The sequence below is a fragment of the Phyllobates terribilis genome, unplaced genomic scaffold, assembly GCF_046119375.1.
Source record: "Phyllobates terribilis strain yellow unplaced genomic scaffold, ASM4611937v1 Scaffold_258__1_contigs__length_2716348, whole genome shotgun sequence".
Taxonomy (NCBI): domain Eukaryota; kingdom Metazoa; phylum Chordata; class Amphibia; order Anura; family Dendrobatidae; genus Phyllobates; species Phyllobates terribilis.
This window is the reverse complement of record NW_027363018.1, coordinates 950,854-978,402: the sequence shown is the minus strand read 5'-3', so window position 1 is coordinate 978,402 and position 27,549 is coordinate 950,854. Positions and strand designations below refer to the sequence as shown.

The following is a 27,549-nucleotide window of genomic DNA, read 5'->3' as shown; positions in this document are numbered from 1 at the left end:
GCCAACCGTGGTCTGTATGGAGTTGTTCAATAAAGGGCCCAAAATTAAGATAACATAGATGGGAGAGGTCTCTATGAATAGGAATTCCTAAGTATTTGATACCCTGTGAGGGCCAGGCAAAGGGAAAGTTGGACTGGATGGAATCCTGTATGGATTTGGGGAGGGAGACATCGAGGGCCTCAGACTTCGCTGCATTGATTTTAAAATTTGACCATGTAACAAAGTGATCTATTTCAGCCATAACAGCATGGATGGATATATGTGATTGAGTGATATATACTAGGACATCATCAGCAAATAGAGAGCACTTGTACTCGGTGCCTCCCACCTCAATCCACCTAATATTGGGGTTATGGCGAATTGATGAGAGCAGGTGCTCCGTCACTAGGATGTATAAGAGAGGGGACAGAGGACATCCCTGCCTTGTCCCATTGGTGATTTTGAAAGGTGATGAAAATGTTCTGATGCACCCCCTGGGCCTTGGGACACCCGGAGCCGGACCCTTTTTGGTGGATGCTGGTGGTTGTAGTCTCCGTGGCGGCGACCCGGTTCCGTGGCTCAGGGTGGTCAAACCAGTGGCGGAACTATTTATGTGGTTTTGATGTTTAAATGTCCGACTACGCCACCCGTGGATTGCGGTCAGAGTGAACCGCCGCTGTAGGGCAGACCGCTGAGGCTGGTGTTGTGGGTGCAGCAGAGCATAGCATAACTCCCCACGGGAGGAGTATAGCCTCAGGGCAGTGTATGCGGAGGATGGGGGTGATGGTGCAGGGCAGCAGCAGTAACGACACGGAGCCAGTGATGCAGTCCAGGGCCTTTACTCACAGTTCTTATTATCCAGACCACGTCTGCAGGTAACGGCTGCCCACGCCGTACTGTGCTCACCAGGTGAGGGGCTCAGACAACTCCCAGATAACTTTGGAGCGCTTCACAGGACCCCCTTTGTGTGTCCTTTGTCTGGCCTTTCTTACCAACCCTTCTGTCCAGCTGCTTCGGGCAGTTTCCCTGACCCTATGTGGTGCCTTCCTAGCGGGTGTAGCGAGGGGCTGCGCCACATAAAATGTCACAGCCTCCGGTTTCTAGCTGAGGGTCGTTTCCTGCCTCCACTAGTTTCGGGGACCGGTCTCCCCCTTTGGCCTGACCCCTCCACGCAGGTGGATTCGGGCGTGCGGTGGCGACTCGCCCGTCCGCACCCCTGGGATCCCTTCGTTCCTCGTTCCTGGAGCCTTCTCCGCTCCTCTTCCTTCCTTCTCCCTCTTCCAGGCCTGGGCCTCTGTTACTAGGCCCGCCTCTGGAGCAGAGCTCATGCAGAGCCCCTGCTCCCTGTCACTTCTGCTCAGACTTCTCTGCACTGAACTAAGATGGTGCCCACCTTTTATACTCCCTTCTCAATGCACCCAGGAACTGCTTCCTCCCTGCTCCTGCACTACAGGGTTCCCCTTCCTCAGTGTTCCCTTCCCCCACTCTAGCCAGGGACAGGGACTGTCGTGCCCATCTCAGGGGCATATTGGTCGCCCTGCCCCACGGCAATGTGGTGTAATGCATGCAGGTGTCGGGTCCTGATCCACACTCCATCCTTACCTGAGAGTGAGATATCACACCTCTGGGTGAGGTGCAATACCTCTGTAGCAACCGAGCCCTCAGGGTGCTACAGTTCCATTTATCTTCAGCCTAGGTGACGTATTGCGATACAGGGCCGTGATTTTGGCTATAAAAGGGTCCCCTAGACCCCTACCCCAAGCTTTTTAAGAGAATCATATATGGCGTGCCAGGAGACTCTATGGAATGCTTTCTCAGCATCCAACAAGAGTATCTAATTACAAATTTTTAACTGCATCTAGCCCAGGAAATACTTTGTGCCTAGTAGCAGTGTCTGCTAGTCAGCGGATTATCCCGGCTGTTAAGCAAGCTACACCACCTGTAGTTTGGACACTTAATTTTTTCAAAGGAAATGCTTCGGGACCACGGGATACTCAGTGAAGAGCATCAGGAGGCACCCCAAGGCATAGGGGCTGGGACTGGCAGTAGGATGCCTTGCGGTGGACAGCCGAGCTCGATCCTTATAAAAGCTTTTTAACTGCAGCAGCTTTAGTGGACGATACTGGAGCTGGAATTACGCGGCTGCTGGCATGAGACTTGCCCTCCAATAGATCCTTGTAAATGGATTTAAAGTGTATTCATTCAAATTAGAGAGACAATTTAAATTAAAAAGCTTAAAGCTGCCTCCACCACAGGGGGGCTCGCTCGACCCACCAGCGGACAGGCACCAGTATTGGGAGAGGGGGGCTGGCCGTCAGGGTTCACCGCGGCTCTGACACAAACCCGGCGACACAGAGGTGGCACGGGCAGGAGCGGACTGGCCGTGTCGGCTTCTCACTTTTTGGATTTTAGAAGGGCATGACATGCCTATATCTGTGTCGACGAACCGAACCGAACCCGAACACTACGGGGGTGGCTCAACACTACTGTTGACCCATGTGTGATCGTGACTCATTAGGAAGCATCTGACTTTAATTAACAACTATAACTACGCATGACCTCTTACGGCCAATGTGGTTTCCTACCTGATGGCTTCTCTCTTCCCAACATACCAAGGGATCCCATGATCCCGTCCCTGAAATAAAGACGCTACAACCTGTTGTTCGTTGAATAAATTTGGCCACAGCGGCCGTTTATTAACAAACAACAAATAACAAACAAAATAACAATGAAATATATATATATATATATATATGTATATATATATATATATATATGGAGGGAGGGTTCTTGGAGCTAATAGATCTGGCTTTAAATTAACTTAAAAAATCAACCGCCATTTTACCCTCAGCCGTTCAGCACCAGCTCAAGGGCACCAAAAACTTCCACATTCCGTGAAAGACCAACCAACTAAATGCTCCCGAGGTAAAACCCCATCCAGAGCCCAGAACCGACTGCCAGATCACCCCCCACTCAATTTAAACGACCTGGAATTTTCCCAATTCCTTCCACCGACAATTCGGTACCAACTCCAAGAACCCCACCCCCCGCCAACCACAAACAGCCCTGAAACCTTAGGCTCGTGAGTGCCCCAAAGCTACCAACGCCCTTCAATCCCCTCCTGTATTGCAAGGGCCCAAAGATCGATACCGATATCATTGAGATGAACACCGTCCTTCAACCAAAAATTACCAACCCCCGATTCCAACTCAAAGTGCCTAAAACTTATCCCCCCATTCCTTGACACAAAGCTAGACACGGCCCTATTTAATTTCACTCTTGCTCTATTTATACCTTTTTCTGATCTGACCACCCGCCATTTCTTCCTGGGCTCTATATCTGACCAAACCGTCAGAACCCCCGGGAACGAAGTCCACAATCTCAAAAAATCAAAACGGATATCCCGAATTAACTCTCTCACGGGCCTTGCCCCCAAATCGTTCCCTCCCAAATGCACAACCAGAATATCTGCTTCTGTCCAATCTTGCCGCTTTATGAAACTCCGACAAAAACCGGCTCCATACCATCTCTCTAAAACCTAGCCACCTTATAACCACTTGTACCCTCGGAAAGCCCAATTGCCTACCGTCACGCCTTACGTCAGCATGCAGCGCCCTCAATGCACGTACGAATGTCCGAAAATCCAAGCTAACACGGGAAAGCCACCTAAAAGAATAATAAAAAAGGATATTCAACAACTCAAAAATGAACAAAGTCCTGCATTAGTTAACGGCGAACATACGTCAAATAACGGTCCGAACTCCACCTTCCAATCCACTTTATCACCTCCGCCCCCAAAGCGCGCCTATCAACCTCATACACTGCGCCAATCCTAAAGGAATGTGAACCATAAACACCCGGGCTAAGGCCCAACTCTTGCACCCCCTTTTTTAGGACCACTATACACTGGAAACGGGAAAGAAATGACCCGTTGCAATGACGTAACAGTAGGCCGGATCTACACGACCACACTTGCCAATAAACCTCCAAGCACCTTCTTGGACACATCAGAGCCCGTCCACTCTACCTCAAACGACGCGCTTACCTCTACCCAACTGATCAGTTTTTGCGCGTCTAATCCAAAAATCGATACCCCAGGCCCAGCAACTCGTGTCTTCGGCTAATAAACCTCCCGCCCTATTCCTGCTGGGGGCGACCAACTCGCCTACTCTCATCGCCCCGAAAAAAGCTAAGGAAAAGGCTAGCGTAAACAGAGCCGCCTCAAAAGTAGAACAACAAATCCTTTCCAAAACCAGACCTAACCTTTCCAACATACTAAACGTGACTGGCCTACGCTTATCCAAACTCTTGCTACCTTTTCGAAAACCTCTAAGTGCCTGCTTGACCAAAAAGGATTTAGTAACATCAGTCAAACCCTGTAACTTGAAACCGAATGCGAGCCTAGCAACAAATTTACTAATTCTAGATGCCGACCACCCTAAGTCCGCAGCCTTACCAACCAAAAACAAGACTGCCAACATCCTATCCTCGTCACTCTCTATCGCCCCCCAATGCGACACCCAAATTACCACAGACAAACGAATCTGGGGGACCTATGAACATAAAATCATCCAGGTAATGAATAACGGACTGCACACCTGCAACATCCCTGACCACCCATTCCAGAAAAGTACTGAAAGTTTCAAACAATGAACATGAAATAGAACAACCCATAGGCAAACACCTATCTAGGTAATAACCTTTGTTCCAAAAACAACCCAATAGCGGAATGCTAGCCGCGTGAACCGGAAGTAGCCTAAAAGCTGATTCAATGTCAGTTTTCGCTAACAGTGACCCAGGCCCGTACCTACGAACCCATGACACAGCCGCATCAAATGATGTGTATTCAACCGAACATAATTCCGGCGCTATACCGTCATTGACCGAACAACCTTTTGGGTACGACAAATGCCGGATCAGGCGAAATTTATTTGGCTCCTTCTTAGGCACTACCCCCAAAGGAGAAATGATCACGCCTTCAACCGGTAGACTATCAAAAGGCCCCGCCATACGACCTAACTCCACTTCCTTTACCAACTTAACACCGACAACCTCTGGATGCAACAAAGCAGACCTCAAATTCTTAACAGAGAATGGAACCGTATGGTCAGGAGGCGGGATCCTGAAACCCTCCAAAAAACCATCATTAATAATCCTGGCCTTCGATTGATCGGGATATCTACTTAGAAAGGGGGCCATCCCTAGCAGATTCACTGGAGTCAACCCCTTTGACCGGTACCCACGACATCCTTCCTTTTCCTTTTTTGAAGCATTTTGCAGCCCCATGGGAGCTCCAGTTGCAATGGCAACAAACGTGCTTGAACTTACAGCTGTTCCCTTATTTGCACTGGCCATCATTAAATTGCCAGCACGTTCCCGACTTCTCTTTTCCTCCCTGTGCTCCCTGACTACCTCCCCCCTGTCCCGGCGATTGACTCCCGCTTCCCCCGCTCCGGTGAAAGGACTGCCCGTATCTAGCAGGGGCCATCACTTTTAACAAAAGGCCAAAATCTTTCTGGTCCCACTTAATCTCAGGCCGCACCGCCTTCCTCTGCCTGAATTGCTCGTCGTACCTCAGCCATGTTTATCCCCCGTAAGTACGATGCGCTTCCCCAATCGCGTCTAAGTAACAGAATAGACCCGAGCAATTTTCAGGATACTTTTCCCCAATGACACCGGCCAATATAGCGAATGCTTGAAGCCAATTTGCAAAACTCTGAGGGATCATGCGCCACCTGCGCTTCTCCTCCTCTTCCTTTTTGCTATTATCCTTCCTCCCCTTGTCTAAATTAAACTTCTCCAAGGGAAGGAGGGAGAAAATTTTGACATATTCATCACGCCAAATTTTCTCCTTCACCACTTTTTTTAAATGTGCCCCCAGTGGCCCCTCGAAGCACACATACACCTCACCCTTTGCCCTATCATCCAGCTTCACCGTATCGCCCTTGTCCTTTTCCGTCTGAACCGATACTGAAACGCCCGTAGATGCTACCTCTGTGCCCGCCGCAGACCCTACCGTAACGCAACTGGATTGCAGCAACACCTCCTGGCCTGGTAACCAAGCTCCTACGGGGGATGGCCTTGCCCCACCCGCTGCACCTCTCTCCATTCTAAGCAAAATCTGTGACATGCTATGCAAGATATCCCTAATCCCCGATACCTCTGCACCCCCGGGACCACCTAAACTCCTCCCCCCTGGCCCTACAAACTGACCACTACCTCCCCTTAGCAAAACAGCCCCTGCGGGCGACAAACAAGACATAGAATCATACTCACGCAGTTGCGCAGGTGCTGTGTTCCCACCAGCCGGAATTCCTGAGTCCTGACGATCACCTCTTCCGTCACGGTCACTGCTGGAATCGGACCCTTCTGTGTCCATTCGCCACTCAAGGCCCGCGCCCCTGGCCTCTGCGTCACCAGGGGGGACCTGAACGGTCACGGATGCTGCAGACTGGCTTCTCCCCGACGATCGCCTCCCGCCAGACCGTCTTGCACTCCTGGATGCAGCTCTGGGCCTCCTCCGGCAACCAGACCCAGACGCACAGGCCTGGACGCTGCCAGGCAGAGCGGTGTCGCTACCCGCCGCTCCTTACCTTCCGCGTCGTCCATGTGAGCCAGGCAGCAGTGGTTCCCTGGACTGCTGCCTGCCCGCAGATGCTTGCCTCCCTGTTGTCATGGCGACGTCTCTGAGCTGGCCCACCAGGGATTCGACGGACGCCATTTCTGGGTAAATCACTCTGCTGCTCCTCAGGGAATGGCGGTTTTCCCACACTTTTCCCTATATATGCGCCTCTCCCACTACCCACCCCCCAACTTCCCATTATCCAATCCCCAAGGCTGCCTCATTCAAAAGGGGGGGGGGGTGAAACCTCCAGACCAATCCCGGTCATGGGTGGCTTCCCCCTAGCTGTGCTGTCTCCAGCCCCCTCCTTGCTGATAGTTTTTGGTTTGCTTTCTTATTGCCTGTAGCATTTTACAAGATATGGGTATATTCTGTGAAACAGGACAAGTTTATCTTGGGATATGAGTTTTTGAATGCAAGATTGTTGTAGATATGTGAAAGCTGACATTGATTTTGAATTTAAGGCTGCATTCACACTTTGCTTTTGCAGGGTTTTCTTCATTTTTTTGTTGCTGCAATCGAGATAGAAATGGCAAAAAAATGCAATGCAGCTGCAACATGTGAACTTTTTTTTTATTTTACTTATAGAGCGTCATTAATTCCACAGCTCTTTACAGACATTATCAACACTATCCACATTGGGGGCTAGCAATCTAGATCCCCTATCAATATGTCTTTGGGGTGTGGGAGGAAACCCATGCGAACACGGGGATGTGGCGCCCCTGAGGGTTCGACCGCCACAGGAATGCTGCACTTCTCTAATGGAGTGTAGTGTTCCTCCTCTGAGGTAAGAACAGTGCGATGGTCAGGACCCTTCCTTCACATCCAACACCACACTTCTCCCACCAGAGGGGGCTAGAATGCACTATGTGCTGCCCTCCTGGTTACAGGGAGATTGGGGAACCAAGAGTTAGGGGAACCATTTAGTGGGTGAGGGTGGAGGACTCACATTTTAGTGACACTTTAAATTTCATATTTAGTAAAAAGCCATCTTGGTTCATGGTCTTTTGGGAGGTCCTTTGGTCTTTGATCAGTCTTGGAACTGTGAACACTGTGATCTCCGACCCTGAGTGTGGATCCTGTGTGGACTTGCAGCGGATGGAGACACAGCCCTCGTACCTTGGCCTTGGGACGACTGGAGATGATGAACGTCTCAGCCCGGTCAAGGATCATGACCAAGAAGGCCCGGAGCTTAAGAGTGTAGCTCCATGGCAAATGGATCCCAGGGAGGATGCAGACGGAGCGGTAGACGCCACCTGTCCTCGCCCACCTGATATATTCAGAGGGAGTCCGGCTGCAAGAGGGGTACCGGCCCCCGACACCCGAACTTGCTACTCCACGTCCTGGTCGGTAAGCCCGGTAGGCCCTGAGGATCCCACCGGGTATCGGAAGGAGCGGAGCTGCCACCCGTACCCTTTTTCTGAGAAGAGCTCAGAGGGAGACCCGGCCTATCCACTCACACACAGACGGGAAAGGACCGGGTCTGAAGTCTAGGAAAACTCTGGTGCAGGATCCTGATTTAACACTGGACTTGCTCGGAGGTTGTCGGACCCCCGTCCCTGGTGGCCGCAGAACTCCGCGAGGAGCAGGGAGTCGCCTTCCTTCTGCCATCTCTTATGTGAGTAAAGCCTTGGAAGTTCACCCCTATGGCCTCCGGACTTTCTTTAATCGGCGCTACACAGCACGACACAGACTTTCTAGACTACTACCCCGCCTCCGTCCTGTCTCTCTGCCCTGAGGCCTTGCTCCGCCTGTGGGGAGTAGTAACAACGCCAGCTGCCCTAACACCAGGCCTCAGCGGACTGCGGCAGCGCTGGTGGCCTTCACCAGGTGCCACAGGTGGCGTAGTTGTAATCAGCCACTCAACCCGGATAAGCCCATACCATCCCTTTTAAATTGTGACGGCCCTGAGCACGGAGCGGGTCCGGGCCACGGCTGCACCCCATCTCTCCATCTTAGGACCCGACTCCGAGTCCCCCATCTCCCAGGGTAAAGAAAAGGGCTTCCGAGAAGAGGCGTCACAGGGAGAACATACAAAATCCTACATTCATGCAATAATGAACCCTTTAAAAATGTTTTAAAATATAGCATCAACCACAAGTAATAACTTCTATCTATTTTAAGGGTTATTCCCATCTTCAAAGTCAGGTATAATTGGAAAGCGCTTGTAAAAACAAGCAACTTTCTAATTTACTATTTATTTAATGCGGCTCAAACTGACAATATAAACTTAGCACATAGACGGGTAGATATATTTAGTGGTACAAATCACTGCCTCTTTTCTTGAGAAACTGAAGTTTAAAGGGAATCTGTCACCTGTTTTTGCTCTGTAATTTGAGAGCAGTATGATGTAGGGGCTGAGAGCCTGATTCCAACGATGTGTCACTTACTGGACTGTGTTTTGCTGTTTCAGTACAATCAGAGTTTTATCAGCAGGAGATTATCACTATAGGACAAGCTGCCCGCATGCCTCCTAGGCCAGGGTTCCCCAACTCCAGTCCTCAATGCCCACCAACAGGTCATGTTTTCAGGATTTCCTTAGTATTGCACAGGTGATAATTCCATCATCAGCACAGGCAATAGTTACATCACCTGTGCAATACTAAGGAAATCCTGAAAACATGACCTGTTGGTGGGCCTTGAGGACTGGAGTTGGGGAACCCTGTCCTAGGCCATCCACACACCCCAACATTGAATGGCAGCTTTTTGTCAATATACATTGGCAGCTTTCTGTGTACAATCAGTGGTATGGGCTGGATTACATAGGGCTCAACATTTCAAGGTCTGCTAGACCTTTAGCAGAGAAAATTGTGACTCTATCATAAGTGCTGGACCCAGTAACTAAGTTATACATTGCTGGAATCAGGGTCTCTGTCCCTACATCATGCGGCTGTCACATTACATAGCAAAAACCTGCTGATAGATTCTCTGTAATCATATATGCTTATTATAGTTCACTGTGCACCCTTAGAGTGGTCTAGAGGCTCAGTGCACCGTTCCGTACACTGGTTTTGCATGCCCCGCCTCCCTCATTAGTGATCGACAGCGCTGCCTTGCCTGGAGCTAGAACTGTCTGCAGAAAAAGCTCAGGCTGACAGTCACCAGTGAGGGTGCAAAATCAGTGGGAGATCGGTTTGCAGAGCCTCTTGGTCACACTAAGGATGCATCAAGCTCCCTAATTTGCTTATTTGATTAAGCTTCAATTACTGCAGAATAGAGGCAGGATTTGGAACTATAGGTGTAATTTTTCGAGTGACTATATCCCCTGCAGGGTTTTGTTTTATAATGTCAGATTGGGCTGACAGATTCCCTTTAATATCTGCCCCCTGATAATTAAAATTGCATTTTTTTATTGTTTACTGTTCATAGCCTAGACAGTAGCAGTGGCTAAAGATGCACTTACAAGCTCTTACATAGTGAGCTTGCAAACACGGCACTGAAACTGGACAGGATCTTTGGAACTTGCTATTAGTTCCGATTCTGGCCAGCTTCAGTACCACTGCACTTCTTTAATGCTGCCTCATATAACATCAGGGAGCGCTAGTGACGCGCCCCCTGGGCCAGTGCTGTTTGGGATACCCGGAGCCGGATCAGATGGGGGTTGTAGTCTCCGAGTGGCTGTGACCCGGTCCGTGCCCAGGGTGTCAAACTCAGTGTGTGGCAGTCCTACAGATGTTATTAGAGTTCTTTGTGTCGACTACGCCACCCGTTGATTTGCGGTCAAAAGGCCGCCGCTGCAGCAGGGTCCACTGAGGCTGATGATGTGAGTGCAGCTTAGGTAGTATAACCCCCAACGGGAGGGGTATAGCCTCAGGGGGTCAGTTGCAGAGGATGGGGGTTGTGGTGGTGCAGCGAGGATGGAAATGAGACTCAGAGTCGGGCTGTGCAGTTCAGGGTTTGTTTACTTACTGCAGTTGTTCTGGTCACTCCGGCCTTAAGTGACCACCCGAGCCGTGCTGCGTCCACCAGGTCCTGGACTCAGCCAACCCCCAGGTGATTCTGGAGCGTGGTCCTGAGCTCCCTTTCTGTCCTGTCCTCTTCTCTGGCCTTCCCCACCAGGGATCCACCTATGTCCGGCTCCCTCGGGCCTCTTGGTGGTAAACCCTTGTCTCTGGGTTCCCTGACCCTATTCCTGGTCTGCCTTCTGGGTGGATTTAGTGGGTGATCGTGGCAGATCGGTCCTGCCCACGACCTCCGGTTCCTGGCTAAGGTGTGCTGTAGCCTCTGCCAGCTTGGGATCCGGTACCCTGTTGCCAACTCTTCACCCTCTGGTCTAATTTGGGCTCTTGGAGTTCCTTCTTTCTCCCCCTCTGGGTCTTTCTTTCTCCTCTCTCTCTCTCTTGGCCTTGGAGCTGCTCTTCTCCTCTGCTCTGCTTCTCTGACTCAACTCTGACAGACTGACCTCACTCTGCAAAAGACCCTGTCCTAAGATGGTGCCCACCTTATATACTCCCTCTATGTGTGAGCTCAGGTGACCAGCACCCAATGAGCTCCTAGCACTACCCAGACTGCTCCCCCTATCTGCCCCTACACTACTGGGATGTTCCACCCCCCTCCCACTCCAGCCAGGAACAGACACTGTCGTACCTGCACATTTCTCTAGTGGGAGTACCGTCGGTCTGTTCCTCGGAAATGGGATGTGTGTAGTGCATGCAGCCTACTGAGCTCAGTTCCACACTCCATCCTTACCCGGGAGTGGAATACCACACCTCTGGCTTGAGGTGTAATACCCCTGTAGCAGCCGAATCCTCAGGGTGCTACACTAGATTCACATCTGGCCTGAACTGTCAATCAAGCAGGAGCGCACTGCTTCTTAGCAAGTAGGTAGCTGTGAGCCTGGAGAGCGGTGCGCTCCTGAAAATAAATCACGGGACAAGCCCTTTAATTCAATTTATGTTGTGCACCATTTTATTTGACCAATAAATAACAGATTAGCAGAATTTCGGGTGCTGCTAACACACCCTCCAGGAATGCATTAGGGCAAGCATAACTAGCGGATTGCCAGATATAGTGGTGCTCATCTTGAGATAAAACAGTACAAAATTATGAGCAAAAACAGCATGAAAGACTGAATGAGAGCGGCACTCACAATTGATACGTGAAAATACAGCACAGTATTGTGGTCGTCATATGAGGAGACATAAAGACAGTGTCGGACTGGGGTGCCAAAGGCCCACCAGTAACATTGACTTTGGGGGACCCACTTTTCAACTGCATGCAAATATTACACTACCCTTGTTCACAAATTTCCCTATACCTCTATATAATAATAAACTGTGTATTTTGGTGAATGAATGATGGTATGCTGCTTTTTTTTCTGTTCCAAGTGAATTATGCCTAGTACTGCCCATATAGTGGAGTTGGGGCCCACCAGAGGATTTCCCTGCTGCCCTATGGGCCAGTCCGAGCCTGAATAAAGAGGAATGTAAGCGACAGCTGTTTCGCATAAACTACACTTCTTTAGGCTCAGCCGGAAAAAGCGTAGTTTACGTGAAACAGCTGTCGCTTATTTATGTCTTTATGTCTCCTCATGTGACAACCACAATAAAGTGCTGTACTTTCATGTACTAGTGGTGAGTGCCGCTCTCATTCAGTTTCAATCTGTTTTTGCTCACCATTTTATTTGCAAATTCTTATGAATGACAGTAAATCACGTCTTATAAAAGTGCTTTGTGGTTTTTAGCCCACTGAAATTGGCATCAGAAACTGTTGGCCAAATGTAAAATTCTGCCTTTTTTTACCATCCTTGGCCATTTATTGGCTGTGTTCTTTTGTGCAAAGAACTGGGTAGATGGGACAGATAATAAGTTGAAATTTCGGCATGTGATGTATTTTAGTCTGTGTTGGTCATCGGTAGCCCAGCAGTTATAGATTAACGTACATCATTACAACTAGAAATCCTATTTATACAAGCAATACATATAAAAACCCAGGATACAATGATTAGAATAGTGTAGAAGCTTCATGGCAGTAGATCACTACGTTGTGGGAAACCTCTGCTCCTGAATGGAGTAAATCTATAACACGAGGCCGATCTCATCATAGAACAGAAGTTCCTCCTGGTTCTTTATATTTCTGGGGAAGTCGACTGAGTACTTATAATACTGATGAAAAGAATAAATGCCCGTGTATAAGACAGAGAAGCTGTTTGACCGTATCTAACTTGAAGAGAAAGAGATGTCACTTAGTTGATACATTTGTTGCCATATCTGTATTTTATCTGTTAGATGTTGAAGGCTTTGATTCCCTTGTGTCAACTGGAGAGAAACTTAGTCCTCCTACTGCTTCAAGGCCTAAATCCAGCGGGAGACGTCCACCTTCCCAGTCTCTGACGTCGTATGTATGTGCCGCAATTCATGCTCCACACAACTAAATGCTGCTCATGACTAAGGGACGGCCTATAATGCAATCTACAGAAGTGTCCTACAGAATAGGAGACCTGAGCGGCAGGGATCACTTTACACCACTGACAGACCCAGCCTTATACATTCTTCTCATTATTCTGTTTGTCCTGGTTATAAGTCGTCACTCTCCTGAACCCAGCTGCTAAATGTATAGACACGTGCAATTTTCAAGGAGTGTAAAGACTTCTCATGAGTACAGATGCCTTAAAGGGAAGGTGCCATCAAAAAAAAATTTTTTTCAACATTTGCGAAAACGTAAAGTATTATTGTTTTGATTCGTTTCTCCAATATTATCATATTTTTTTAATGGACTAAAATATGAAAAATAATTTAAAAAGTTTGACATGTTCCACTTTGAAACACTAGGGGGAGCCGCTACTGAAATTTGGCATGAAAACCTTGTGTAGAGCTGGCATGCATTACGACTGCTGAAAATCTGGGCTGGATTTGCTCCATGTCTGATGTCTCCTCCTCCCCCCTCCCTTTCTGGGTGTTTACAAATGGATAAGAGACAATGAAGTTTAGGAATTAGGATCTCTCACAGTGAGGAGCCATTTTGTTGTAGACACAAAGTGATACCAACACACAACTACATGCAGATCCTTATGCAGCAAGGTCTGATATTAGGCTATGTGCCCACTTTGCGTAAATTAAGCAGAAATTTCTGCATCATTTCCACATCCCCCTGCTGCGGGAAAGCACAAGCCTAATTCACATGCGTTTTCCTGCAAAACACAAGCGCAAATCCAGCGTTTTTGCATGCATTTTAGCATGCACATTGTCAAGAGCTTTCCAAGCGATATTAGCATCACTTGGAAAAGTGCTTGACAGGTTGGTCACACTGCATAGTGCTTGACAAGTGTGACCAACTTTTTACTATTGATGCTGCATATGCATGTAAAAAATAATAAGTCTCCTCACCGCTCCTCCCCGGTAGCTTTGTTCCCATAGATACAGAGCGGCAGGACCTGTGAGGACCTCACGGTCACATGACCGCAGCGTCATCGCAGGCCATTGCCGCAATGCATCTCTGGGTCCGGAGGCAGCGGCGGTGAGGAGATTGTGGGCTGACAGAGGGTAAGTATATTGATATTTATTATTTTCATTATTTTTTTACAACAGGTTTTATGGTACCTGGGCCTGGAGGTGAGTCTCCTCTCCTCCAGACCCGGGTACCATACACATATTGAAGCGCACAATATACACATGGTGGGCATGGACATACGTATAAGGCGGCGATTACTCCACGTAACCGCAAAATTAATGGACATGCTACGTGTTTTTACGCAGCGATAATACGCAGCATGTGCTCATGACTTGCGTTCTCACATAGGGGACCATGGGGGGCATATATACTAGCGTTTTTCAAGTGTTTGCGCTGCGTAATTTACACGGAAAAAACTCTTAAACGCTATGTGGGCGCACAGCCGTAGACACATAGTGATACCAGCACACAACTACATGCAGATCCTTATGCAGCAAGGTCTGATATTAGAGCGTCAGCTCTGCGGCCCAGGCCTGGATATACAGGAGTATATAGTACAGAGCGGTCACTGAGGTCTGATATTAGAGCGTCAGCTCTGCGGCCCAGGCCTGGATATACAGGAGTATATAGTACAGAGCGGTCACTGAGGTCTGATATTAGAGCGTCAGCTCTGCGGCCCAGGCCTGGACTGAATATTGTCCTTGTGTTCTTACTATTTATTTTGTATATAATGTATTTAAATGTTTCAGTTTTATTTAGTAATTTGCATTTTCATTATTAATGCAAATATAAAGGGTCGCTGGTCATGTGACCTCTCATGTTATGGATTAGGTACCAGTGACAAGTAACAGTAGAATAGTGACTGCAGCTCTGGAGGTGACTGGAGGATAAGACGTGCTGTCTTATTCTTCAGTCACCTCCAGATCAGAATTCACTATTCTGTTACATGATGACACAGAATAGTGAGCGCAGCTCTGGAGGTGACTGGAGGATAAGACCAGATGTAACAGCAGAATAGGGAGTGCAGCTCTGGAGGATAAAACCATATGTAACAGCAGAATAGTGACCGCAGCTCTGGCAGATAAAACAAGATGTAACAGCAGAATAGTGACCGTAGCTCTGGAGGATAAAACCAGATGTAACAGCAGAATAGTGAGTGCAGTTCTGGAGGATAAGACAAGATGTAACAGCAGAATAGTGAGTGCAGTTCTGGAGGTGACTGGAGGATAAGACCAGATGTAACAGCAGAATAGTGACCGCAGCTCTGGAGGATAAAACCAGATGTAACAGCAGAATAGTGACCGCAGCTCTGGCAGATAAAACCAGATGTAAGAGCAGAATAGTGACCGCAGCTCTGGAGGTGACTGGAGGATAAGACCAGATGTAACAGCAGAATAGTGACCGCAGCTCTGGAGGATAAGACCAGATGTAACAGCAGAATAGTGAGTGCAGTTCTGGAGGATAAGACAAGATGTAACAGCAGAATAGTGACCGCAGCTCTGGAGGATAAAACCAGATGTAACAGCAGAATAGTGACCGCAGCTCTGGCAGATAAAACCAGATGTAAGAGCAGAATAGTGACCGCAGCTCTGGAGGTGACTGGAGGATAAGACCAGATGTAACAGCAGAATAGTGACCGCAGCTCTGGAGGATAAGACCAGATGTAACAGCAGAATAGTGACCGCAGCTCTGGAGGATAAGACCAGATGTAACAGCAGAATAGTGACCGCAGCTCTGGAGGATAAAACCAGATGTAACAGCAGAATAGTGACCGCAGCTCTGGCAGATAAAACCAGATGTAAGAGCAGAATAGTGACCGCAGCTCTGGAGGTGACTGGAGGATAAGACCAGATGTAACAGCAGAATAGTGACCGCAGCTCTGGAGGATAAGACAAGATGTAACAGCAGAATAGTGACCGCAGTTCTGGAGGATAAGACAAGATGTAAGAGCAGAATAGTGAGTGCAGTTCTGGAGGTGACTGAAGGATAAGACCAGATGTAACAAAAAATGAATACAAAAAAAACAAAACTGCGGCAATCTTCACTTTAATGCTGTGAAAATAAGAAGGAAGCTGGGGATGGAGGAAACTCAAATGGTCCCAAAGGGTAGACTATAATAAAAAGCGCAACACAGCACTTAGCTAACATATTAGTGTTGTTCTCTAGTCAATTCATTTTCACTAAAGAAGGGGGCTGGAGGCAAGGAACCTAGATGGAAGCCCCACATGACCGGGAGGGGACAGGAGGGTGTCATTTGAACTTAAAAGGATAGGGATTGGATATAGGTTGAAGGGCGGGCATTTGAGGGGGTGGGATAGATAAAGCAGAAAGGGTGGGGTGAGAAACGGTCAGTTCAGAGAAGAAAGCATTGGAAAAGTCCCACCCACCCCTTTTTTCGGTTGTTTGTTAGTTTCTTTTAAATTGCATTGGAAAAGGGCGGCTTTTGTAGGAAGAAGAACAGGAAGGTCTAATTAATAGGGTGTATTAGGAGGGGTTATATATATGTATATTAAAAAAAAAAATTTTAGTGATGTGTTATGATGTCTTTGTCGCAGTGGCTGGCGGGGGGGGGGTTGGGGTTCTTGGAGTTGGCACGGAAGTGTCGGTAAAAAAGGAGATTATCAAGTTACAGGCATTGGCTTGATTAAGGGGGGTGATCTGGCATTTTGGGGGCTCTGGACGGGGTTTTACCCTGGGAGCTTTTGGTGCCCTTGAGCTGGTGTGGTACGGCTGAGGGTAACATGGTGGTTCAAGTACTGTTTGGTTTATGCCAGATCAATTTTTTAACTCCAAGAACCCTTACCCTTGTTATTATAATGTTTATATGTTTAATATTGTTGTTTGTTAATAAAACGGCCGCTGTGGCCAAATTTATCCAAAGAGAAAATTACAATGTAGCACCCTGAGGATTCGGCTGCTACAGGGGTATTGCACCTCAACCCAGAGGTGTGATATTCCACTCCCGGGTAAGGATGGAGTGTGGACCTGAGCTCGGTAGGCTGCATGCACTACACACATCCCATTTCCGAGGGGCAGGCCGACGGTACTCCCACTTAGAAATGTGCAGGTACGACCGAGTCTGTTCCTGGCTGGAGTGGGAGGGGGGTGGTACATCCCAAGTAGTGTAGGGGCAGATAGGGGGAGCAGCCTGGGTAAAGATAGGAGCTCATTGGGTGCTGGTCACCTGAGCTCACACATAGAGGGAGTATTTAAGGTGGGCACCATCTAAGATCAGGGTCAATCAGTCTGTCAGAGTGTAACCTGAAGAGAGCAGAGGAGCAGAGCAGCCCAGAGAGAGAGAGGAGAAGAAAGAAAGACCCAGAGAGGGGAAACAAAAAGGAACTCTGAGAACCCATATACAAACCTAGGGTGAAGAGTTGGCAAAAGGGTACCGGATCCCAAACTGGTGGGGGCTAAAGCACACCTCAGCCAGAGACCGGAGGCCGTGGGCAGGATCTGCCACGGCCACCCACCACATCCACCCCGAAGGCAAACCACGTGGAGGGTCAGGGAACCCAAGGCCAAGGGTCTCCCAACAGAAGGCCCGAGGGAGCTGGACCTAGGTGGATCCCTGGTGGGGACGGCCAGAAGAAAGGACAAGAAGGAGGGCTCAGGGACACGCTCCGGACTTGCTTGGGGGTTGGCTGAATCCAGGACCTGGTGGACGCAGCACGGCTCGGGTGGTCACTCAAGGCCGGAGTGACCAGAACATCTGCAGTAAGTAAACACCCTGAACTGCACAACCCGACTCTGTCTTTAATTAATATCTACGCTGCACCACCACAACCCCCATCCTCTGCACCTGACCCCCTGAGGCCATACCCCTCCCGTTGGGGGTTATACTATCCAAAGCTGCACCAACACCATCAGCCTCAGCGGACCCTACTGCAGCGGCGGCCGTAGTGACCGCAATCCAACGGGTGGCGTAGTCGACATAACGAACTTTGTAACATCTGTAGGACTGCCACATACTCTGAGCTTGACACCCTGGGCACGGACCGGGTCACAGCCACTCGGAGACTACAACCCCCATCTGATCCGGCTCCGGGTATTCCCCTAAAGAATATGGCCCAGGGGGTGCGTCAACTTTGGCGTAGTCGGCAGGATTACGTGCCCGCAACAACCGGGTACTGCGTGCCTGAAGAAAAGAACGAGTTTACCTCAAAAAGAAGTCTCCTGCCGGTTCCGGAGGGTCCCCGCCATCGGACTCCATCACAGGTCGATTCCAGCCGGTTGTCCGCCATTAACAGCGTTTTCCCGCCATCTGCAGAGTTTCCCGCCACTGGGAGACGATTCCCGCCATTTCCAAAGGTTTCCCGCCTTGGAAGAGCGGACGCCATTATGGGCGTGCCAGAGGGTGGCAAGAGGCCACCTCCCATCGTGGGCCAGGACCGAAAATGGCGCCAAAAGTGGAAACCGCCCCCACCAACAGAGACTGTGATGCTAGAGGTGTCTGTCAGCGTGAAAGAACTGCCCCTGGAGCTGACAATCACCAAGTGGCCCCGGGACCGCCCTCGAAGTGGGAGGAGACGAAAGGAGAGAACGAAGATGGGTGTCGCTTGGAGCAGTCTGGAGCGAGCGCACCCGGAGGCAAGAAGCCTGGAGAAGAGTATCGGAGGAGCTTACCCGGAGATGGCGAGAAAGCAGAGCAGCACCGGCCCGTTGGCCAGGAGCCTGCTAGTGACGCGCCCCCTGGGTCATATTCTTTAGGGGAATACCCGGAGCCGGATCAGATGGGAGTTGTAGTCTTCCGAGTGGCTGTGACCCGGTCCGTGCCCAGGGTGTCAAACTCAGTTGTATGTGGCAGTCCTACAGATGTTATTAAGTTCTTAATGTCGACTACGCCACCCGTTGTATTGCGGTCACTATGGCCGCCGCTGCAGCAGGGTCCGCTGAGGCTGATGGTGTTGATGCAGCTTTTGGTAGTATAACCCCCAACGGGTGGGGTATAGCCTCAGGGGGTCAGGTGCAGAGGATGGGGGTTGTGGTGGTGCAGCATAGATGTTAAATGAAGACAGAGTCGGGTTGTGCAGTTTAGGGTATTTACTCACTGCTGATGTTCCGGTCACTCCAGCTTCAAGTGACCACCCGAGCCGTGCTGCGTCCACCAGGTCCTGGATTCAGCCAACCCCCAAGCAAGTCCGGAGCGTGACCCTGAGCTCTCCTTCTGTCCTTTCCTCTGGCCGTCCCCACTAGTGATCCACCTAGGTCCAGCTCCCTCGGGCCTTCTGTTGGGAGACCCTTGGCCTTGGGTTCCCTGACCCTCCACGTGGTATGCCTTCGGGGTGGATGTGGTGGGTGGCCGTGGCAGACACTGCCCACGGCCTCCGGTCTCTGGCTAGGGTGTGCTTTTGCCCCCACCAGTTTGGGATCCGGTACCCTATTGCCGACTCTTCACCCGGGGATTGAATTTGGGTTCTCAGAGTCCTCTCTTTGTCTCCTCTGGGTCTTTCCTTCTCTGCTCCACTCTCTCTCTCTCTCTGGGGCTTCTCTGCTCCTCTTCCTGACTCTGCCAGACTGACCCTGTTCTCTGATGGTGCCCACCTTATATACACCCTCTATGTGTGAGCTCAGGCGACCAGCACCCAATGAGCTCCTATCTTTACCCAGGCTGCTCCCCCTATCTGCCCCTACACTACTTGGGTTGTTCCACCCCCCTCCCACTCCAGCCAGGAACAGACTCGGTCGTACCTGCACATTTCTAAGTGGGAGTACCGTCGGTCTGCTCCTCGGAAATGAGATGTGTGTAGTGCATGCAGCCTACCGAGCTCAGGTCCACACTCCATCCTTACCCGGGAGTGGAATATCACACCTCTGGGTTGAGGTGCAATACCCCTGTAGCAGCCGAATCCTCAGGGTGCTACATTCCCCCCTGGTAAATCACAGCACGTCCTCGGGCTGTAAGAACAAAACACCACAAAACATACAAATTTTTGCATAAACATATAAAACATATAAAACAACATATATTAGCATAAAACTTTTCATATAAAACATTCTCGTCGCCTCTGGCTCCTCCTCCGGTCACTGTGCAACGTGTGACCGGGTAAAGTGCGACAGTCTTCTCTTGAAAAACTCGTGGCTTTCCTGTAAAACCAGTAGGGACGCTTTAGGACGCGCAACTATTTACAAAAGGGAAGGTGGCCGCTCTCAGTCCTCGGCCAGGTAATGGGAATAGGGAGGAATGACCGCTCTCAGTCCTCGGTCAGTGGGATTTAAGGGTTAACTGGTAAACAGTTCACACTTGCTGGTCCCAACGGGGACTATGATAGCAGCAGTAACAGTTCACGGTGCCCCGACGGGCAACTATATACAGCTTCTGCTTCGCTGTACTTAACGACGACGTCCTCCTGCTCTTTCTTTATGTTTTCCTTTAGCTTCAGACCCGTCCGGGTCCTCTTGTTCTTCCTCCTCACACCGCAGCTCTTCCTCCGTCAGGCGATGCACATGGAGGGCGTAGGGTCCTTTGGCACACTTGTGCCGGGTGAAGGTGACCTCGTCCCCGATGTAAAGGTCATGACCTCTGTGTCCCTCCGGTAGGTGGGACTCAACGTCTCTCCTGGTCACGAAGACGTCGCCAAGGGTGCGGTGGTCTCGGATGAAGCCCCACCCATGCTGCATGTTAAACTTTATCACAGTCCCGGTGGTGCGGGGACTATGCGCTGCACGGGGGTCTCTCCTGGCCCGGCTCTTCTGCTCCGCGCTCCTTATTTGAGCTTGCTGTTCCCGGACCCGCCTCTCTCTCCGCTCCCTCTCGAAAACCTCGAGCTGTTGGCGGCAGCACTCAGCACGCTCCGCTGCAGCTGCCCGAGTCTCCTGAGTGAACCCCATGAGGTCTTCTCCGGTGGGGTCCCACTCAAACTGGGTCTCTTCTAGCGGGGGCGAGATCCTCTTTACGGGCTTTGGAGCCGGGATCAGGGGTGCACACATGGCCCCAGCCTTCCTCTGCCGTTCCAGTTCATGATATTCCTGGGGCCAGATGAAAGGCTGCCCATCCGGGCACGTGTGTTGGGTAAACAGGTCCTCTCCCAGATGCGGCACTCTTGGTCTTATGGGCGCAGTGGTGTTAGCGCCCGGGTTGCCCGGGCCTTGCGGCCAGGCCTGGGGTATCTGGAAAGTGAAGGGCACCGTAAGGACGGCGGCGCCCTGGGCTACTTGGCCCTGCGACCAGGCCGGGGGCTCCGCGGAGGTAGGGGGCGCTGTTGGTATTGCGGCGCCCGGGGGTACTAGGCCTTGCGACCAGGCTGGTGGTACTTCCTGCTTGGTCACGCTCGGGGTCGAGGCGTGTGACGTCACAGGGGTCGCGGCTCCCGTTTGAGGCCTAGTCTGCGGCGGTGACGTTGCAGCGACGGGCACGGCAGGATAGACTTCGGGCTCTGCGACGGGGAGCTGGGGCAGGTACGCGGTTTCCCGGTTTGGGGTATAGACGTCCCCTTTACCTGCCTCCTTTCGTTCGGCTCCCTTCTCGGCGCCGTCTCCGGCCTTCAGTCCTCCCGCGCCATCCTCAGAGGCGGTCTGTCTCCTCGTCTCGGGTGGCGTGCTCCGCTGACAGGTCTCGGTCTGCTGGGCCATCTCACGGCTCCACTCCGCCAACGTCTCTCGCTGCACCCGGGCCATCCTCCTTGCGAGGCCCTCCAGAGCGGTCTGTGCACACTCCCGGTCTCGGGGGAGCTGTGCTAGGACCTCCACTAGGCCTAGTGGGGTCGTTGCTTCCAGCAGGCTCCTGACCAACGGGTCGGTGCTGCTCTGCTCTCCTTCAGTTGTCTCCAGCAGGCTCCTGGCCAGCGGGCCGGTGCTGCTCTGCTCTCCCTCCTCTGTTTCTAGCAGGCTCCTGGCCAACGGGCCGGTGCTGCTCTGCTTTCTCGCCATCTCCGGGTAAGCTCCTCCGATACTCTTCTCCAGGCTTCTTGCCTCCGGGTGCGCTCTCTCCAGACTGCTCCAAGCGACACCCATCTTTGTTCTCTTCTTCTCAGTCCTCCCACTTCGAGGGCGGTCCCGGGGCCACTTGGTGATTGTCAGCTCCAGGGGCAGTTCTTTCACGCTGACAGACACCTCTAGCATCACAGTCTCTGTTGGTGGGGGCGGTTTCCACTTTTGGCGCCATTTTCGGTCCTGGCCCACGATGGGAGGTGGCCTCTTGCCATCCTCTGGCACGCCCATAATGGCGTCCGCTCCCCCAAGGCGGGAAATCTTCGGAAATGGCGGGAATCGTCTCCCAGTGGCGGGAAACTCTGCAGATGGCGGGAAAACGCTGTTAATGGCGGACAACCGGCTGGAATCGACCTGTGATGGAGTCCGATGGCGGGGACCCTCCGGAACCGGCAGGAGACTTCTTTTTGAGGTAAACTCGTTCTTTTCTTCAGGCACGCAGTACCCGGTTGTTGTGGGCACGTAATCCTGCCGACTACGCCAAAGTTGACGCGCCCCCTGGGCCATATTCTTTAGGGGAATACCCGGAGCCGGATCAGATGGGGGTTGTAGTCTTCCGAGTGGCTGTGACCCGGTCCGTGCCCAGGGTGTCAAACTCAGTTGTATGTGGCAGTCCTACAGATGTTATTAAGTTCTTAATGTCGACTACGCCACCCGTTGTATTGCGGTCACTATGGCCGCCGCTGCAGCAGGGTCAGCTGAGGCTGATGGTGTTGATGCAGCTTTTGGTAGTATAACCCCCAACGGGTTTGGTATAGCCTCAGGGGGTCAGGTGCAGAGGATGGGGGTTGTGGTGGTGCAGCATAGATGTTAAATGAAGACAGAGTCGGGTTGTGCAGTTTAGGGTATTTACTCACTGCTGATGTTCCGGTCACTCCAGCTTCAAGTGACCACCCGAGCCGTGCTGCGTCCACCAGGTCCTGGATTCAGCCAACCCCCAAGCAAGTCCGGAGCGTGACCCTGAGCTCTCCTTCTGTCCTTTCCTCTGGCCGTCCCCACTAGTGATCCACCTAGGTCCAGCTCCCTCGGGCCTTCTGTTGGGAGACCCTTGGCCTTGGGTTCCCTGACCCTCCACGTGGTATGCCTTCGGGGTGGATGTGGTGGGTGGCCGTGGCAGACACTGCCCACGGCCTCCGGTCTCTGGCTAGGGTGTGCTTTTGCCCCCACCAGTTTGGGATCCGGTACCCTATTGCCGACTCTTCACCCGGGGATTGAATTTGGGTTCTCAGAGTCCTCTCTTTGTCTCCTCTGGGTCTTTCCTTCTCTGCTCCACTCTCTCTCTCTCTCTGGGGCTTCTCTGCTCCTCTTCCTGACTCTGCCAGACTGACCCTGTTCTCTGATGGTGCCCACCTTATATACACCCTCTATGTGTGAGCTCAGGCGACCAGCACCCAATGAGCTCCTATCTTTACCCAGGCTGCTCCCCCTATCTGCCCCTACACTACTTGGGTTGTTCCACCCCCCTCCCACTCCAGCCAGGAACAGACTCGGTCGTACCTGCACATTTCTAAGTGGGAGTACCGTCGGTCTGCTCCTCGGAAATGGGATGTGTGTAGTGCATGCAGCCTACCGAGCTCAGGTCCACACTCCATCCTTACCCGGGAGTGGAATATCACACCTCTGGGTTGAGGTGCAATACCCCTGTAGCAGCCGAATCCTCAGGGTGCTACACTAGAAACAGAGGAGGGAGAGCAGAGCAGCACCGGCCCGCTGGCCAGGAGCCTGCTGGAGACAACAGAAGGAGAGCAGAGCAGCACCGACCCGTTGGTCAGGAGCCTGCTGGAAACAACGACCCCACTAGGCCTAGTGGAGGTCCTAGCACAGCTCCCCCGAGACCGGGAGTGTGCACAGACCGCTCTGGAGGGCCTCGCAAGGAGGATGGCCCGGGTGCAGCGAGAGACGTTGGCGGAGTGGAGCCGTGAGATGGCCCAGCAGACCGAGACCCGTCAGCGGAGCACGCCACCCGAGACGAGGAGACAGACCGCCTCTGAGGATGGCGCAGGAGGACTGAAGGCCGGAGACGGCGCTGAGAAGGGAGCCGAACGAAAGGAGGCAGGTAAAGGGGACGTCTCTACCCCAAACCGGGAAACCGCGTACCTGCCCCTGCTCCCCGTCGCAGAGCCCGAAGTACCCCCTGCCGTGCCCGTAACCGCAACGTCACCGCTACAGACTAGGCCTCAACCGGAAGCCGCAGCCGCGACCCCTGTGACGCCACACGCCTCGACCCCGAGCGTGACCAAGCAGGAAGTACCACCAGCCTGGTCGCAAGGCCTAGTACCCCCGGGCGCCGCAATACTAACAGCGCCCCCTACCTCCGCGGAGCCACCGGCCTGGTCGCAGGGCCAAGTAGCCCAGGGCGCCGCCGTCCTTACGGTGCCCTTCACTTTCCAGGTGCCCCAGGCCTGGCCGCAAGGCCTGGGCAACCCGGGCGCCACCACCACCGCGCCCATAAAACCAAGAGTGCCGCATCTGGGAGAGGACCTGTTTACCCAACACACGTGCCCGGATGGGCAGCCTTTCATCTGGCCCCAGGAATATCATGAACTGGAACGGCAGAGGAAGGCTGGGGCCATGTGTGCACCCCTGATCCCGGCTCCAAAGCCCGTAAAGAGGATCTCGCCCCCGCTAGAAGAGGCCCAATTTGAGTGGGACCCCACCGGAGAAGATCTCATGGGGTTCACTCAGGAGACTCGGGCAGCTGCAGCGGAGCGTGCTGAGTGCTGCCGCCAACAACTCAAGGTCTTTGAGAGGGAGCGGAGAGAGAGGCGGGTCCGGGAACAGCAAGCTCAAATAAGGAGCGCGGAGCAGAAGAGCCGGGCCAGGAGAGACCCCCGTGCAGCGCATAGTCCCCGCACCACCGGGACTGTGATCAAGTTTAACATGCAGCATGGGTGGGGCTTCATCCGAGACCACCGCACCCTAGGCGACGTCTTCGTGACCAGGAGAGACGTTGAGTCCCACCTACCGGAGGGACACAGAGGTCGTGACCTTTACATCGGGGACGAGGTCACCTTCACCCGGCACGGGTGTGCCAGGGGAACCTGCGCCCTCCATGTGCATCGCCTGACGGAGGAGGAGCTGCGGTGTGAGGAAGAACAAGAGTACCCGGACGGGTCTGAAGCTAAAGGTAACAATAAAGAAAGAGCAGGAGGACGTCGTCGTTAAGTACAGCAGAGTACAAGCTGTATATAGTTGCCCGTCGGGGCACAGTGAACTGTTGCTAATATAGTCCCCGTTGGGACCAGTGTGTGTGAACTGTTTACCCGTTTATCCCTTAAATCCCACTGACCGAGGACTGAGAGCGGTCATTCCTCCCTAATACCTGGCCGAGGACTGAGAGCGGCCATATCCCTTGTATATAGTTGCGCGTCCTAAAGCGCTCCCTACTGGTTTTACAGGAAAGCCACGAGTTTTTCAAGAAAAGACTGTCGCACTTTACCCGGTCACACGTTGCACAGTGACCGGAGGAGGAGCAGAGGCGACGAGAATGTTATTTGTATGAAAAGTTTTCTGATATATATATGATATTTTATATGTTTTTACTATGTTGTTTATATGAAAAAAAATTGTATGTTTTGTGGTGTTTTGTTCTTACAGCCCGAGGACGTGCTGTGATTTACCAGGGGGGAATGTAGCACCCTGAGGATTCGGCTGCTACAGGGGTATTGCACCTCAACCCAGAGGTGTGATATTCCACTCCCGGGTAAGGATGGAGTGTGGACCTGAGCTCGGTAGGCTGCATGCACTACACACATCCCATTTCCGAGGGGCAGGCCGACGGTACTCCCACTTAGAAATGTGCAGGTACGACCGAGTCTGTTCCTGGCTGGAGTGGGAGGGGGTGGTACATCCCAAGTAGTGTAGGGGCAGATAGGGGGAGCAGCCTGGGTAAAGATAGGAGCTCATTGGGTGCTGGTCACCTGAGCTCACACATAGAGGGAGTATATAAGGTGGGCACCATCAAAGATCAGGGTCAGTCTGTCAGAGTCAGCAAGAAGCAGAGGTCCAGATGAGCCTGCAGAGAGAGAGTGGAGCAGAGAAGGAAAGACCCAGAGGGGACAAAGAGAGGACTCTGAGAACCCAAATTCAATCCCCGGGTGAAGAGTCGGCAATAGGGTACCGGATCCCAAACTGGTGGGGGCAAAAGCACACCTCAGCCAGAGACCGGAGGCCGTGGGCAGGATCTGCCACGGCCACCCACCACATCCACCCCGAAGGCAAACCACGTGGAGGGTCAGGGAACCCAAGGCCAAGGGTCTCCCAACAGAAGGCCCGAGGGAGCTGGACCTAGGTGGATCACTAGTGGGGACGGCCAGAGGAAAGGACAGAAGGAGAGCTCAGGGTCACGCTCCGGACTTGTTTGGGGGTTTGCTGAATCCAGGACCTGGTGGACGCAGCACGGCTCGGGTGGTCACTTGAAGCTGGAGTGACCGGAACATCAGCAGTGAGTAAATACCCTAAACTGCACAACCCGACTCTGTCTTCATTTAACATCTATGCTGCACCACCACAACCCCCATCCTCTGCACCTGACCCCCTGAGGCTATACCCCACCCGTTGGGGGTTATACTACCAAAAGCTGCACCAACACCATCAGCCTCAGCGGACCCTGCTGCAGCGGCGGCCATAGTGACCGCAATACAACGGGTGGCGTAGTCGACATTAAGAACTTTATAACACCTGTAGGACTGCCACATACTCTGAGCTTGACACCCTGGGCACGGACCGGGTCACAGCCACTCGGAAGACTACAACTCCCATCTGATCCGGCTCCGGATATTCCCCTAAAGAATATGGCCCAGGGGGCGCGTCAACAGGTGCAGTGTATTATTTGGTATGGGTGAAAAGGGGAGGGGAATGTGAACAATGGAACCCGGGTTGGCCGTACACGGTCAAGAGTCTCTTTATAGCTGTGCTGGTAAGAATGGAGATGGCTGGCTGATTACGCATCTTCTTGTCATGTAGGAAATATTGCTACATTCAGTATACTTTTATTCACTACGATCTTTTGTAGTCCTCCCTTTCCAGTCCTGATTTCTTTGACTCTCCAAGTCCAGAAGATGACAAGGATGATATCAATCACCTGTCACAGAGACTTATAGACTCATCCAAGAAAGCCCCACGTAGTCTTACATCACAGGTAAGTAAGGGGAGCGTGCTCTCTGTTGTGGATCAATACAATTAGGACTGGGAGGGTTAAAAGTCAATCTGTAATCTTACCATGGAGGAAAGGTGTAGATGATCCATGCTTATCGGGGAGTATAGCAATATAGCTGCCTACTGTAGCTGCTCTATTTCCTGTTGCGCTGATGGTCCCTAATGTCACGGGTGTACTCTCTTCCCTTATAAAAGCTAAATAAGTAATTGTGGGAAAACCTTTTTCTAGAAGTAGATTTTTACCAGTTTATCATAGATTGCATCCTTTAAGGTATTGTCCAACTTGACTAAGTTATTACCCATACATAGAATGGTGATAATTTGTTGATTAGAAATTATGAAAAAGATTTGTAGGACCCTAGTCCAGCTGCCATATTGGTAGTCCATGGCTGCCAGAGCAGAGCCCTGTGAACCTCCTCCTACCTGCTGGTGTTCCCAGTGTCTCTTCTGATCCGTAGGCCTGGCTCACTGTC

The 27,549-nt window shown here is 51.7% G+C and overlaps 1 protein-coding gene across 1 annotated transcript in view; it reads left to right on the top strand.

The window, feature by feature from the left end:
* The window catches only part of LOC141219259 (SH3 domain-containing kinase-binding protein 1-like), a 98,086-nt gene that overhangs the window by 53,249 nt on the left and 17,288 nt on the right, over positions 1 to 27,549 (top strand). The window contains exons 2-3 of the mRNA XM_073666027.1: positions 12,829 to 12,941; positions 26,934 to 27,059. Of these exons, the coding sequence (XP_073522128.1) occupies positions 12,829 to 12,941; positions 26,934 to 27,059 (239 nt within the window). The remainder of the gene's footprint in view (positions 1 to 12,828; positions 12,942 to 26,933; positions 27,060 to 27,549) is intronic.